This window comes from Choloepus didactylus, chromosome 4, assembly GCF_015220235.1.
Source record: "Choloepus didactylus isolate mChoDid1 chromosome 4, mChoDid1.pri, whole genome shotgun sequence".
In the NCBI taxonomy this organism is placed as follows: Eukaryota; Metazoa; Chordata; class Mammalia; order Pilosa; family Megalonychidae; genus Choloepus; species Choloepus didactylus.
This window is the reverse complement of record NC_051310.1, coordinates 76,142,588-76,155,590: the sequence shown is the minus strand read 5'-3', so window position 1 is coordinate 76,155,590 and position 13,003 is coordinate 76,142,588. Positions and strand designations below refer to the sequence as shown.

The 13,003-nt window shown below is 49.6% G+C and overlaps 2 protein-coding genes across 5 annotated transcripts in view; both read right to left on the bottom strand.

Moving 5' to 3' along the window:
• Window positions 1-1,038: 1,038 nt before the first annotated feature.
• APBA2 (amyloid beta precursor protein binding family A member 2) overlaps window positions 1,039-13,003 on the bottom strand; it is a 309,258-nt gene continuing 297,293 nt past the window's right edge. For all 4 annotated transcript variants that reach the window (XM_037832868.1, XM_037832866.1, XM_037832870.1 and 1 more), the window contains 2 exons: window positions 6,005-6,145; window positions 1,039-1,720 (listed from right to left, as the gene is read on the bottom strand). In XM_037832868.1, coding sequence (XP_037688796.1) covers window positions 1,649-1,720; window positions 6,005-6,145 — 213 coding nt within the window. In that variant the 3' untranslated portion in view covers window positions 1,039-1,648. The remainder of the gene's footprint in view (window positions 1,721-6,004; window positions 6,146-13,003) is intronic.
• On the bottom strand, window positions 10,519-12,479 carry LOC119531535 (chloride intracellular channel protein 4-like). Its single transcript, XM_037832871.1, has one exon. It carries the CDS (start codon window positions 12,321-12,323, stop codon window positions 11,562-11,564), a length of 762 nt encoding a protein of 253 aa, XP_037688799.1. The 5' UTR covers window positions 12,324-12,479; the 3' UTR covers window positions 10,519-11,561.

Here is a 13,003-nt window from a genome sequence, read left to right as displayed (position 1 = left end):
ATTCCAGACGGGCTCTGGAGGCCCCTGCAGGTGAGGGGAGGTGCTAGGCAGGAGGCTGACCTTTCTGTTACACACACTCATGCATGCACATGCACCTCTCCCAGAGGCAGTTTAGCGTTAACCCTGGAGAAGCCCAGGGACACCTTATTCAATTTGCCAGCTGCCCCATCTTCATCCTGGGGCAGGCAGGTGGGGAGCCCAGGGCAGGCCAGGTGACTCAGTCATCCCCACCCTCTGACCTCCTCGGGGTGCACACACCAGCCCCAGACCTGGGCCGTGATGGGAAGGAATGCCACTTTCACCAGAAGGCCTAGTGCAGGGCCCTGGGCCAGAGAGAGGGAACAAGAGGGATGCGGGGCACCCATGAACAAACCAGCCACACCAGCCGCCATGTCGCCATGACTTCAGGTTTATTAGTGATATTAGTGAAGTCTTCCTAAGGTCAGCTGCATGCAACACAGGTTAGTTACTGCATGGTAAGGCTTCTTAAGTCACAGTGTCGTCTTCAAGGCCTGGGCCAAAAAAAAAAAGGACTTCCAGACAAAAGGACATCAGTTAACAGTGACCTCTAGTGGACTGAGCTAGACTATGTGTCAGTTTATCTACACACCAGTAATACTGTGGTCAGTGGCTGCACCCCGCTCACCCTCGTGATTCATGCCCATGACCTGTTGCCCTCGGGGTGGCAGCGGTTGGTGGATCTGCTTTTTTCTGCTGCAGGTTTTCTTTGATTGATTTTTGGGGGAGGGGTGGGGGGGCATGTGTGTGGATGTGTGTGTGTAGACTGTAAACAGAGGCAGGTGCCATGCTGCTCTCCTCATCCCCACCTGGTGGGGAGCCCTGTGGGTGGAGCATCAGGGGCACAGCGTGCCCAGGTAACTCTACAAGACCCACAGGCAGGCAGGACAGGCAGGGACAGGTGGGGACAGGGTAGCAGTGGTGGTCATGGGTCATTGGGACACCCCTTCTTCAGTCTGAAAAACAGTCAAAACGAAAGTCAAAAGCAGTAAGAGTATCTAAATAAATATGGAGTTGTGATGTCATGGCCAGCCTCTTTTATTGAACTCAGGGATGTCTCCTTTCTTGCTAAATACTTACAATCATTCACAGGTTCTCCATGTGAGTCAAAGATCCCACCCTGGGAGCCGGGCTGTCCATGCCCCTGCGGAAGCAGTGGCAGAAATCAGCCCATCTGGGGCCCCTGGGGGTGTCCCTGTGGGACCTCAGACTTCCCAGCTCACTCTCCTTCCCATGTTCGCTCTCCATGCTGCATCTGTCAGGCACCTGCGTTCACTACAGCTTCAAGGAGGAAAGATACACACACACTCTACAGCACACGGAAGTACAAATACATCCCCTTTGCCAGCCACAATGAAAAAACAGTTCAGAAGGTGGCAAAACGCTTGAATGTTTTACAAAGATTTTGTTTCTGTGACTCTCCTTTGATAAAGGCATACCCCTTTTGGCCAACAAAAATGAAAAAAAGAAAAGTGGGTGGTGAGGGCAGGCCCGTCGGGCAAGCCAATGTCCTGCGGTTGCTGGAGGGCCAGTGGTCAGGCCCCACAGCCCAGTTCCGCTCTGGGCCAACACCCAGAGCCTACAGGCCCAGCACAGGCTGCTCCGAGCTCCTGGTCTTCGCTGGGGTCGCCTAGATGTACAGCGGAGTCTCCTGGCCCGTCAGCAGCCTGAACATGGCAGCTGGCATCGTCTTCATGTGAATCTGTCAACGGATGAGAAGAGGCTGAACCTGGGGGAAGGCATCACTCTTCCTCCCCTCCCTTCTGTTGCAACAGATAATCTCCAGCTAGCCAGATGGGAAAAGTCCCCTGAGAAATTTCTCCATAAAGCACCAGTCTTTTAGAGCGAATGAAAAAGCCTGAATCCTCCATGCAAGTGGGGATAGTGGAGGCATTTTACGAAGTTTCAGACTGTTTCAGGATTTCCCCATCTCAGTCTGGTCAGAGTTTCAAATGCTGTCAAGTACCGGTTTTCCTTTCAGCTAGAGCTGACATCAGGGGCTGAATCATTTGACTTTAATTGGACTCCAGGGTGTCCCACAAAGCCTACAAAAGCAAGTGTTCTGGGGGCTGGGATCTCACTCATTGGGGTCAGAGTGCCTCTAGTCCCTGCTCCTTTGGAAGACTTCAAAAGTGACCTTTGGGGCCTCACCCAAGCCCAAAACTGCCCCCAGGAAGCCCGCACTTGTGTGTGTGTGTGGGGGGGGGGTTAGGGGGTGGAGTGTACCCCAAATCCCTCAAGGGCATGGGAGAAAGGCACCTCCTGGTGAGAAATCACTAAACCACCAGCAGTGAAGACAGTACAACAGAGGGACGAGGGTGGCCTCCTGCTTTGAAGTCTGCTCCAAGCCCTGTCTGAAAGGGATGGACCCCCCCCCACACACACACACACCACCACTTAAAAGACCATCGGTTAGGAACTTCAAGCCTCCACCCTTCGTGGCTGGTTGACTTAAAATTACACAGTAATGACTAAGGACCTGTGCTCCCATCGCTGGTCCACTCGTGTCCAGCCTCGCCCAGGCTGAGGAAGGGGCTCCACCAAAGGGAGTGGCTGGGAGGGAGGGGACAGAGGGGTCAGAAGGGGCAGGGGGCTGGGAAAGGAAGGGCAAGGGCACACACAAAACAGTGCATTCTCTCAAGGAGGGAGGAGAGACCAGCAGGGATTTGATTCTAGAGCAAGAGGCCAAGAAGGTTTCTCCACACTAAATTCACTTCCTACTCAGGCCAGCAGCCCTCACAAGCTGGAAAGAGCACACAGTCACCCTGGGCTCCAGCAGTAGGAGGTAGGGGCACTTGCCCAGACCCTGCCCCAGTGTGAGGGGTAGCCCCTGCTGGCCCATCATGCTCCCAATTTCCCCAGCTACCCCTGAGCATCCCAGGGTCCCTCAGCCCAAACTCCTGGAAGGAGGAAGGAGGAATGGCAGCTCCAGTAGAGAGGTGTCCTCAGTCTGCCCCATCCCCCACCATCCCCTGCATGTTGTTCCCCAGCACCACTGACCACAAAGGGGCCCCTGTCCTCCATCCCTGTGCCTCCCCTCCTCCCACCCTTCTCCCAGAAGAGCTCTTAAAATGCAAAGCACACCCGGCTGCTTCCCTGCCTGAATGTCTGCCAAGGCTTCCCATGGCCCCAGATAAACTCCATCTCCTCACCTAGCCCTCTAGGACTGGCCTGCCCTGCAGCCTGCTGGGTGGCCCCAGGCTCTTGCTTCACCTGCTCCTGCTGCCTGGCTGCCTCCTTCCGCCCCTCACCCAGGGCCCAGGCCACCAGAGCAGCAGGGTGGGGGAGTGGGATTTTCTTCCTCTGTTTCCCTTACATCTCAGTTTAATTGGCCCTTGCCCCCACCTCCTAACCTAAAGTCATCCCCTCCCAAATTCTCTCCACCAGCCCCTTGTTGGCTTCTTTTGAAGCACTTACTGCAGTTGGTAGATTTTTGTCTTTGTTTTTCCTTGGGGGGGTGGGGTGGCAGTGGGGGATAGGTATGAGCAGTCTGCCTCCCCAGCTAGAAATTAAGCTGCATGAGGAGCTAGATGTTAATAAGTATTTCTGGGATGAATGAACCAGCAGGTGCAGCCCTGTACCGACAAGCAAAGTCGCAGTGCCCCTGCACCACTCGTCCTAGCTGACCACCGCAGAGGCCAGCTCTCCCGTAAATCTGGAACTACTTTAACCTGCTCACTAGCACTTCAGCAGTCAGACCTCAAGTCTGTACAGAACACAATGGGCTATCTGGCCCCCGGCAGATGGCAGTGCCCTTGGGAGGATGTGGCCTGCCCCAGCAGGTGTAGGGCCAGTCCCTGGGGCCCTTGGCTTTCCTCTGCCTTGTTCCTGCAGTTCTCCAACCTTCCACGGGAAACGGTGAACCTCTGCCCAGAACGTACAGCCCTGCCCAAGGACCTGCTGTGCTCAATCTGTGCCCCCCACCACTCCAGTCTTACTTGTGAGAGGATGCTGCGGGGTGCAGCTGCCCTTAGGGCAGTTTGCCCTCCAGGGCACCCTTCCTTGGCAAATTCGACTCCGTCTGCACTGACCAGCATAGATAGGCAATGAGCCCATCTGGCAAACTGGCTGCAGGTACATGTTTGCATTGTCACAATGACCTCCCAGTCACCACGCCCAGGGTTCCTTTGATCTGTTCATTTTAGATTTTAACTCTTCCATCACCACTAGGGATACTTTCTCCATCAAAAGATTCATTCTCTGTTATTTCTTAATCTGACTGAACACCCAACCCCTGTCCCCCAAATTCATCAAAACTTCATTTTGTTTATCAGTGACTAATTTTCTAAATGCTTAGGGAGGATGGAGAAGGCAGGTGCTTTAACCTCTCAGCCCTGTCAAGTGAGAGGTGGGGGCTGGGCTGAAAGGGTTCTAACCCTGGGTCTGCTTCCCCATCTGAAGAGCTGGAAGCATTTGTCTTGTCGCCGCCAGACTTCCTGGCTGATTTCTTCATCTGGTGAAGCTGATGCCTCAGTGGGAGTGGCCATCTCAGAGAGTCTACTTAGGAAAATTGGATTTTCCTTTCTTTAAAGCTGTTTGTAAAAAGGCTTAGGTTTTTAAAAGGGTTAGGGTTAGGGTTAGGGTTAGGTCCTGAAAAAATGAGCCCTTCCCTAGCCCCGCTACACACGCCCACAGGGAGCTGCCCAGGAAAGAGCACCCACCCTCACCCTGTGATCCAGCCAGATCCCTACCCAACACCCCCACAGGCTGCCCAGAGTGAAGCCACTACCAAGCTGTGTCTCCTACTGTGCTGGTCCTCAGTCACTCCCACCCAGCTCCCCCGACCCTCAGAAGCATGCCCACTCCCTGCCCAGCGCTCATGCCCTGCACTAGTGGCCCCTCCCCACCCGCCTCCAGCACCACCCCAGCTGCACATGCTTCTGTCACCAAGATCCTTAGCCCACTGGCTTTGGCTGCACCCTTCACTCACGTTATGCACACACATGCACTCACACACCCACTCACAAACACACCCATATGCATATTTCCCACGCACACAGATGCAATCAAATCACACATACACTCAGGCCCACACTTCTGCACATACACACATACATACTCACACCACTTTTTCACATACATCTACATTCTCACTCACATACACATACCACAATCATTGTCACACACATACTCATAGACACCCCATATAGCTACAATTCACCCTCACACATGTTGCACACTCACCCATACACTCACCCCCAGACCCATTTACACTCCTTCCCACTCACATATGAACCCATACCACTGCACACACACCCATGTCCACACACACACACACACACACACATCCCCCTACTCACTCTCAGTCACCCTCTCTCACACACACACACACACACACACACTCTCAGTTACCCCCTCTGTCCTGCCTGTGTGCTGTGTGCTCCCCTAGGAAGCCTTATCTTGGTTCACTGTGGGAACCTTGAGGAAATCTGTGCTCCTCCCCAGCACCATCCTCCAGCCTGGTCTGTACCAGAATGGGAGGAAGGTCAGTTCCAGGCCATCACAGCCCACAAGTGCCCATCTGCACCATGAGAAGGAAGGAGGCTGGGATGCAGGGGAGCCTGCAGGAGCACTTGTCCCTCGGGAAACCCCAAGGGTGTGACCCCCACCCAGTCTGCGGAGACGCAGGCTGCAGTTAAACAGAGCTGGAACTGCCCAGCTGTGCCTGCCACCTGCTCATCATGGTCTTGGAACTCCTGGGGCATGGGCCACCTACATCCCCGCCAGCTCAGCAGATGCCCATGACCCCCATGGGGAGGCCAGTTCCCCGCGGCAGAGTGAGGAGTGCACAGAGCATGACAGGGACGGGCTGGGGGGTCCAACAAAGGGTGGGCCTGCCCTGGGCTGTTCTCAGCACCTCACAGCCACCTGCCCCATCCCCCCATGGCTGACATATGATGGTCCCAGAAAGCGTAGGGGTCCAGAGTCCCCCTAGACTGGGGATCTGCTTTCGGGAGAGGGGCGGACAGAGCCGGCGCACTCTTACCTCTCCGACTGAGTTGGACAGAGCTTGGACGATCTTCTCGTGGGCTGTGGCCACGACACTCTGCCCGTTGATCTCAATGATGCGGTGACCCACGCGGACACCACCCCGCTCTGCGATGCCCCCTCTCATGAGGCTGCAAATCTAACCAGACATGGGAAACGTCAGCACAAGAGTTCCTGCAGCACCGCCAGGCAGGCAAGGTCCCCAAAGCTGCTGCAGAGAAATTCACGATGCCGTGGGACAGTACTTGGTGGCAAATACTTCCACTAGGCCAGGGGGAAGTGATGGCCGGGAATACTTTAATTTTTTAGGTGTCAAAGCCATGGACGTGGGGGGAACCATTCTGGCCCTCGGATCCTCCCCACCGCCACCCCGATGCAATCTGACCCCCTAACACCTTGGGACTCAGAGCCTTTGTTCCCTCCATGCCCTATATCTTGTCCTTGTTCACGGTGTGCAGTTAAGGCATCCAAGAGGAGCACACCTGCTGGATGATTCTCTGCCAGCCACACTCTGCAGCTTAAAGAGGTAAAGACACTGACTGTCCTCACTTCCCAAAGGAGGGGCAAGAAGAGGATTTATGGAGCTGACAAATGGATGACTAAGCACCTAAGTGTGTCTCCCCCTGGCTTGTAGAATTCACTAAACATCAAGGCATTAGGGAAGGTAAATATCCGCATGGTCACAGGGAGAGGAAGGCCGACCCTGGAAGGCCAGAGCTATCGGCTTGTGGAGAGCAGGGGAGCCCACGGCCTGCAGGGTGGGGAAGCTGCACGCGTAGGGCCTCTTGGGGGCCTCCACAGAAACATCCACTCTCCAAAGGCTTGGGAATGAAAGCACTGTGGTGGGGCTCCAGCTGGGCAAACTGGTTGCAAGGCTGTGTAAGGGGAAGTTTGATCACCCTTCCCTCTTGCATGTCCCTTTCCTTTCACACCCCCTCCCCTGGCAGGCAGCCAGGCACCCTCTCTTTTTCCATCCTGCAGGACATGGGAAGTCTAGCCCCTAGAGATATGGAAGAAGAGAGACTCTGGACTCAGCACTGCAGAAGGAAGGCATGGGGTGCTCTACAGAAACGGGAAAAAGTAAAAGCCTACTTTCTGAGCTGCAAACCCCTCCCCATGACTTTCCTCCAGCCAACTGTAGAGCAGGCTCAGCCCTGAGGCAGGTGTTAAGAAGACTGCCCAAGACCCATAGATCCTGACATCTGAGGGTCCCACTGAAATTGCTGGGTTTTGATCTGGTTGACTACAACTAAGCACGATAACTGGCAGTTTTTCCCACGTGCACAGAGCTTCCGATCCAAGATGCCTTTTTGAAGATAATGGGCCACCAAGGATCACCAAACATTTCAAACAAACCTTCTAACAAGAAAGAGAGAGGCCAAAAGAAGCAACTAAACAAACAGAAAAGAGAGACCTCGGAAGAAACAGAAACAGTAGGGAGCAGAAGCCTGTTCTTCATAGAAACAGGCTTAGAAAGAAAAGCAAAAGATACTGCATTTGTAAAACCAGAACAGAGCCTTCCTAGAATATGAAAGAGCTCTTGGGCATGAAAATATGACAGCAGTTAAAGAAGAGTTCAATGGAAGAGAGGAAATTTTCAAAGAAATAATGTAAGAAAGCCATTCAGATTTGAAGATCATGAATTTCCAGATTGAAAAGATCAAACTCAATGAATAACAACTAATTTCAAGGTGTATTACCATAAAATTTCAGGACCCTGTCGAGAGAGGGAAATCCTAAAAGCTTCCAGCAAGCACAGATGAGCCACAAACAATTGACCAAGAACCAAATGTCACTATCCTTTTAACAGAACTATATGCCAGAAGACAATGGATAAAACCTTCAAAATTTTGATTGAAGGTTATTTCCATCCTAGAATTCTATCCCCAAACAAACTATCCATTAATTACATGAGGGCACCATAAAGATATTCTGAAACATTCAAAGGCTCAAAAATGTACTTCCGTTACATTCTTACTCAGAATACTGAAGAAGCTGCTCCACTTGAAGGAACCACAAAAAAAGTCCTGAGAATCCCAGAAACAGGGGATCTGACACCAAGAAGAGCCAAAAGGAAATCTCAGTGGATGTTGAAGGGAAATCTGCCAAGGAGCTATATGGCAGACCTATTACAGAAGAATCAGTCCAAAATGGGGCAGGAAGATAAAGGATTTCAGTAGGTCAGTCTCCAAAAAGAACTGGGAGCAATCAATTTTTCAATGAGAAAAAAGTTGCACTGGAGAAGTTAGAGATAAATTAAAATCAGGTGCACGAAAAACTAAGCAAGTGGAAAAGTGAGGCAATTATTAACTCTGGGAAAAACAGCTGCCCACAATTTGTTCTCCTTTTTGCTGGTAATAGAGTTGGGTGTGAGTACGGCTGCCCACCCAGCCCCACCTTGCAGCTAGAAACAAGGACCAAACTTGCTAAAATGGGAAATGAGCCCAAGTGATGTATGCATCCTTGTTCTCCCTTGCTGGAACCTTCTGGCCCTGCACCTCTGTTCTTTCCGTTTTCGCTGGCTGGAAGGGCAACACTACAGGCAACCTCAGAAGCTTTTGAGGATGGTACAGCTGCATCTGTGGGCAGACGGAGCTGCCAACAACCTGACACTCCTTCTTTGAACTGGACTGTGAGTGAGAAAGAAATGTCCATATTGTTTGAGCCATTCCATATGCGGGTCTTGTGTAGCAGTAGCTAGTATAACTCGAATTGATCCACTCTACAGTTCACCTGTGAATAAGCACACAGTCACAGAAATGCCCACGGAATCCCGATTCAATGTAAGATAGTGACCTAACATTTTAAAAAGGTGGGTGGGGAGCAGAAAACTGTATGTCTGAGGGGGCATTAGAAGGCTAACTTGCATCTTCCAAGCAGGAAAGCATTATGCATACAATTGACAAACTACAAGATGGCAGTGTATAAGTGTACGCTTTAGAAGATGGAAGAAGCTGAAGATTCTGTGAAGGGTAAAAAGTGTGGCCTCTGAAGAACAGGAACTGGAAGGGGACAGGAGCCAGGTACTGCTGGTTTTTCCGTAAGCACTGCAGTCCTATTGCAATTTTTAAAACCAGTTCCCAGAATTACTTCGTTGAGAATAGTAAATTAATTTGGAAAGTGTTTAACTCAATTCCTAGCACCCACTAAGTCATAGGGCCAGTTGTTATGAGGTGCAGATCAGAAGCCCCTTTCCCTCCTGATAAAATTATAAAGAGAAAGCCCTGGGGGGGCCCCCTCAAAAAAACAAAACAACAAAAAAAGTGTGCCCTGCTTTTTCTTTGCGCTCCTGTTTGAGTTTCTTTTTGACATATTTTGAAATTTGAAATCCCCACCAAGGAGGTGGACCCAGATAGCCAACCAAGTCCTTAGGTTCATTACATTTGATCCAATACAAAATAAAGCCCACCTGCCCTAAATCCAACCCTATAAGATGGACAAACCCGTCCTATCAATAGTAGTCAAGCTAACTGCCTTTTAATTGCTATAAAAATCATTTGCCATCCCTAGAAGCTTGAAGCTGCTTCCATTTTTAATGGTGAGCAGGCTTCATTGCTGCAGCAAAACTTTTGGTGTCCCGAATAAAACACTGTCATCTGCAAATTCCACTCCGATTTGCCTTTGACACCCTCCCCCTGTCTCACAGTCCTGTGGCAGAGCAGAGCCTCCTCATGCCTGGAGAGGTCAATTCTAAATCACACAATCAGGTGAGGTGCAGGTCACGGCAAATGTGCTGACTACCAATCACAGTAACCAAATTGAGAGAAAAGAGGACTCTGCACTTTTAAAATAAAATCCTGCTGTTCATGCAACTTCAAATTCTTGTTGTTCCCTGAAACCTTCCCAGCACCCTTATTTTCTGAAGGACTGTGAAGTGGGGGTGCACATCCTCATGGCTAGCCACTGCCCCCACATCAACTCCCATGGAATAAGAACCTTCTGAGGGGCTCCATGGCCTTGCCATGGTAAGATTAAGGTAGAAACCCTCAAGGCCCAGTTGGGCCAGCAGCTGTGGGGGAGTGGTGAGGAGTAGAAAAGCAGTAAAACCTTCATGCATGTGGTTCTCATTGGCTGGAAATACAACAAAAGCCCCAGAACCAAATATTTTTATTCTTCATGCCCCCCCCTTTTTTTTTTTTTTTTTTTTTAAATAGCAAACTTTTGTTTTATTTTCACTAAGTTCCTCTTTCCCTGTTAGAGACAAATAATTCCTGGTATAGGACTTCAATATAAAAAACAAAAAACAAAATTCATGCAGAGTGCTATTTCTCAACATGGCTATAGAAAAAACTTAATTCAATGAAGTACACTGATTGAGATTAGGCAAAACTGAAGTAAATACACACTCACCACAACACGATATTTCAGTCCAAAAGGAGTGAATGATCCTGTACCCAAAGTCTAACAATAAATTTGGGGGGGGTGAAGGTGGGCATTGATAATCTGTGTATTTTATCTTGCTTTTAATATAGGATGAATAATCCATTCTTTACAAAAATTATCTACATTAAATGTGCTTTAGAAACAATATTTTACTTAATATTTTGACAAACCCACCCCACATTCCTTAGGTTAATTTCTGTATAAGTGTTAGTTTACATCACTAATCATTGTGCTGCTACAGCTAAATCAACTAAATATTAGTCTATGTAGTGTTGCTCAAAAGATCTACAAAGGTATAGACCTATGTTTACCCAAAAAAGGGAGCTTTTAAAAATAAAAACAAATTGGAAGAAAGCAATAATATTCCAAATGAATGGCACTGGGCAAATTGCGTGTAACAAATAACAGATTTAGATAGATTATCAGGTGTTCATCGGTTTCTCTCATAAGGATTAAATGCTTGAGGAAGATCTTGAGACTATCTTCCCCTCCCTCTAAACTTTCAGCTTCTACATAGGATCAGATGTTACAACTGGTATAAATGATAAATGCTATTAGATAAAAATAAAAATTCATCTACAAAGCAAACTAGCAAAATCTGTAGTGACTATTCATAAAAGGATCTCTTCATCGGTGGTAATATCCTTTAGCACATATCCAGGATAGACTAAATTGAAACAGAATATTTCTGATACAGTAGCAATCCTTTCATATACTTTTACTATTATAAAATTCCAAAAATACATAAATACTCCTTGTACCATGCGTTATGCACCATTTTGGGGGCAGACTGATGAAGTCATGGCTACCACTTTAACAGTTAAACACCGCACCTCGAGAGTTCTGCCATCTATCCACAGTGTATGGTGAGGGCTCAGAGAGGTGGCAAACTGCCTCTACATTGAAAACTTTATAATGGAATGTCTCCAAATTAGAGGAGAGGGGGATACCAGGAGGGGAGGTAGGCAGGGTAAGGGAATTTTAAAATAATACTGCTTGGGAGTGTATATTTTAAGATAGCTACTATACCTTGTCTATCCTTTATCCTAATCTTGAATAACTGCATATTCATGCAAAATAAAATTTCTACTTTATAGGAAGAGGAGCAGTCTGTTAGGAAAAGCATATTCTGTTAGGGGAAGATGTGAAGACATCTCTCTCATAAGTGCCATTTACTTGGTGAGTCTTTTGGCTACATCACTATATGCTATTTCAACCTCCTTGTCACTGGGACAGGTATTGGTGAACTCATCCCTGCTATAAGCATTAGTTAAGTATCTCCAGATACCAGTCATTCCTTTCAGGATATCAAAATTGCGATACTTTTTGGCCACCACCTTGACAATGTGCAGTTTGGGCAGCAGGTTGCAATCAGCTAATGTCATTTCATTGCCATCCAGAAATTTATGTGTGGAAAATTTAATGTCCTCCATACTATTCTCATCAATTTCATCAGGGAGGGGAGAATTCAGATATTCGTCCAGTTTCTGAAGTGTTTTCAAGAGACCCCTCTCCAGTGCTTCATTAGCCTCTGGCCTTGAATTCTTGATATATGCAGAGAATTTGGCAAAGATGTCCATTCCAGCAGTATTTGATTCTGGGTGTTTTGGTGAAAGCTTTAAGTACTTGGGAGGGCATAAGACTTCTTCAAGAAATTCCTCAATCTTATTTACATCCGTTTTGACTTCATTGTTGAAAGTTATAAATGGTGGGTGGGTCCTGGGAGCCAAGTTCTGCAGGTCTGCAGGCTTCCTTTTCAGGTCAACAGTAGTGACACTAAATACAACACCTTTCAGCCAAAGAATCATGAAGAGCCTCTGGGAAAAGGGGCAGTTTCCTATGCTTTCACCGTCACTGCCAGCCTTGACGAAGAGCTCGATGATGGGCTCTTTGTCCTCCTCCTTCAGCCCGTTCAGTGGCATCGACAACGCCATGGCCGGCTTGGTGGGCTCGGACGGCGGCTGCTGCTGCTCCGAGGCTGCTCTGGCTGCCGGCTCCCGCCGCGCTGCGCTTCCTTCAAGAGTCCCGGCGTCGAGCTCGCAGCGACCTCGGCCTCGCAGCGACCTCGGCCTCGCAGCACCGCCTCACGCCCCGCGCGCGACTCTCTTCATGCCCCTTTAAATCCTGATACAGGAACACTGCTGCCTTCCTCTCCCACCCCCTGTCCAGGCTGCAGGCTGTGGGCTGGCCCCTGACATCCTGGGACAAACTCTCCTGGGTGGAGGGAGCAGACAGGGGGGTAGGCAGAGGGAAAAGGGGTCATTAATCCATGGACAAAGAAGGGCAGATCCATGGCTGTCAAGCAGCAGCCTCCCTGCAGCTGAGGTCTCCTGAGGACATCATGCCCACACCTCGAGTTCTGTCCTTGGCACCACAATCATGAAATCTAGGCTGGCCTCAGAAGCCTCCCTTCCTTCCACTCCGGCAGCAAGAAAACTTTCGTCAAGCCTCACTGCCCAAGAGCACGGCAGCAGTGGTGGTGTTTGAAGAAGAAAGCTGAGAGCACAGCTGCATGGGAGAGGCCCAGAGCTGGCATGGCCGACCCCCACAGGAATGCCCAGGCCCAGCCTGAGGGCCACTGCCCATCAGATGGATGCACAGGCTGCTGGGGCTG

Bases quoted from the DNA above. Each gene is read 5' to 3' on its own strand.
- LOC119531535 (XM_037832871.1), bottom strand. From the start codon at position 12,323: ATGGCGTTGTCGATGCCACTGAACGGGCTGAAGGAGGAGGACAAAGAG.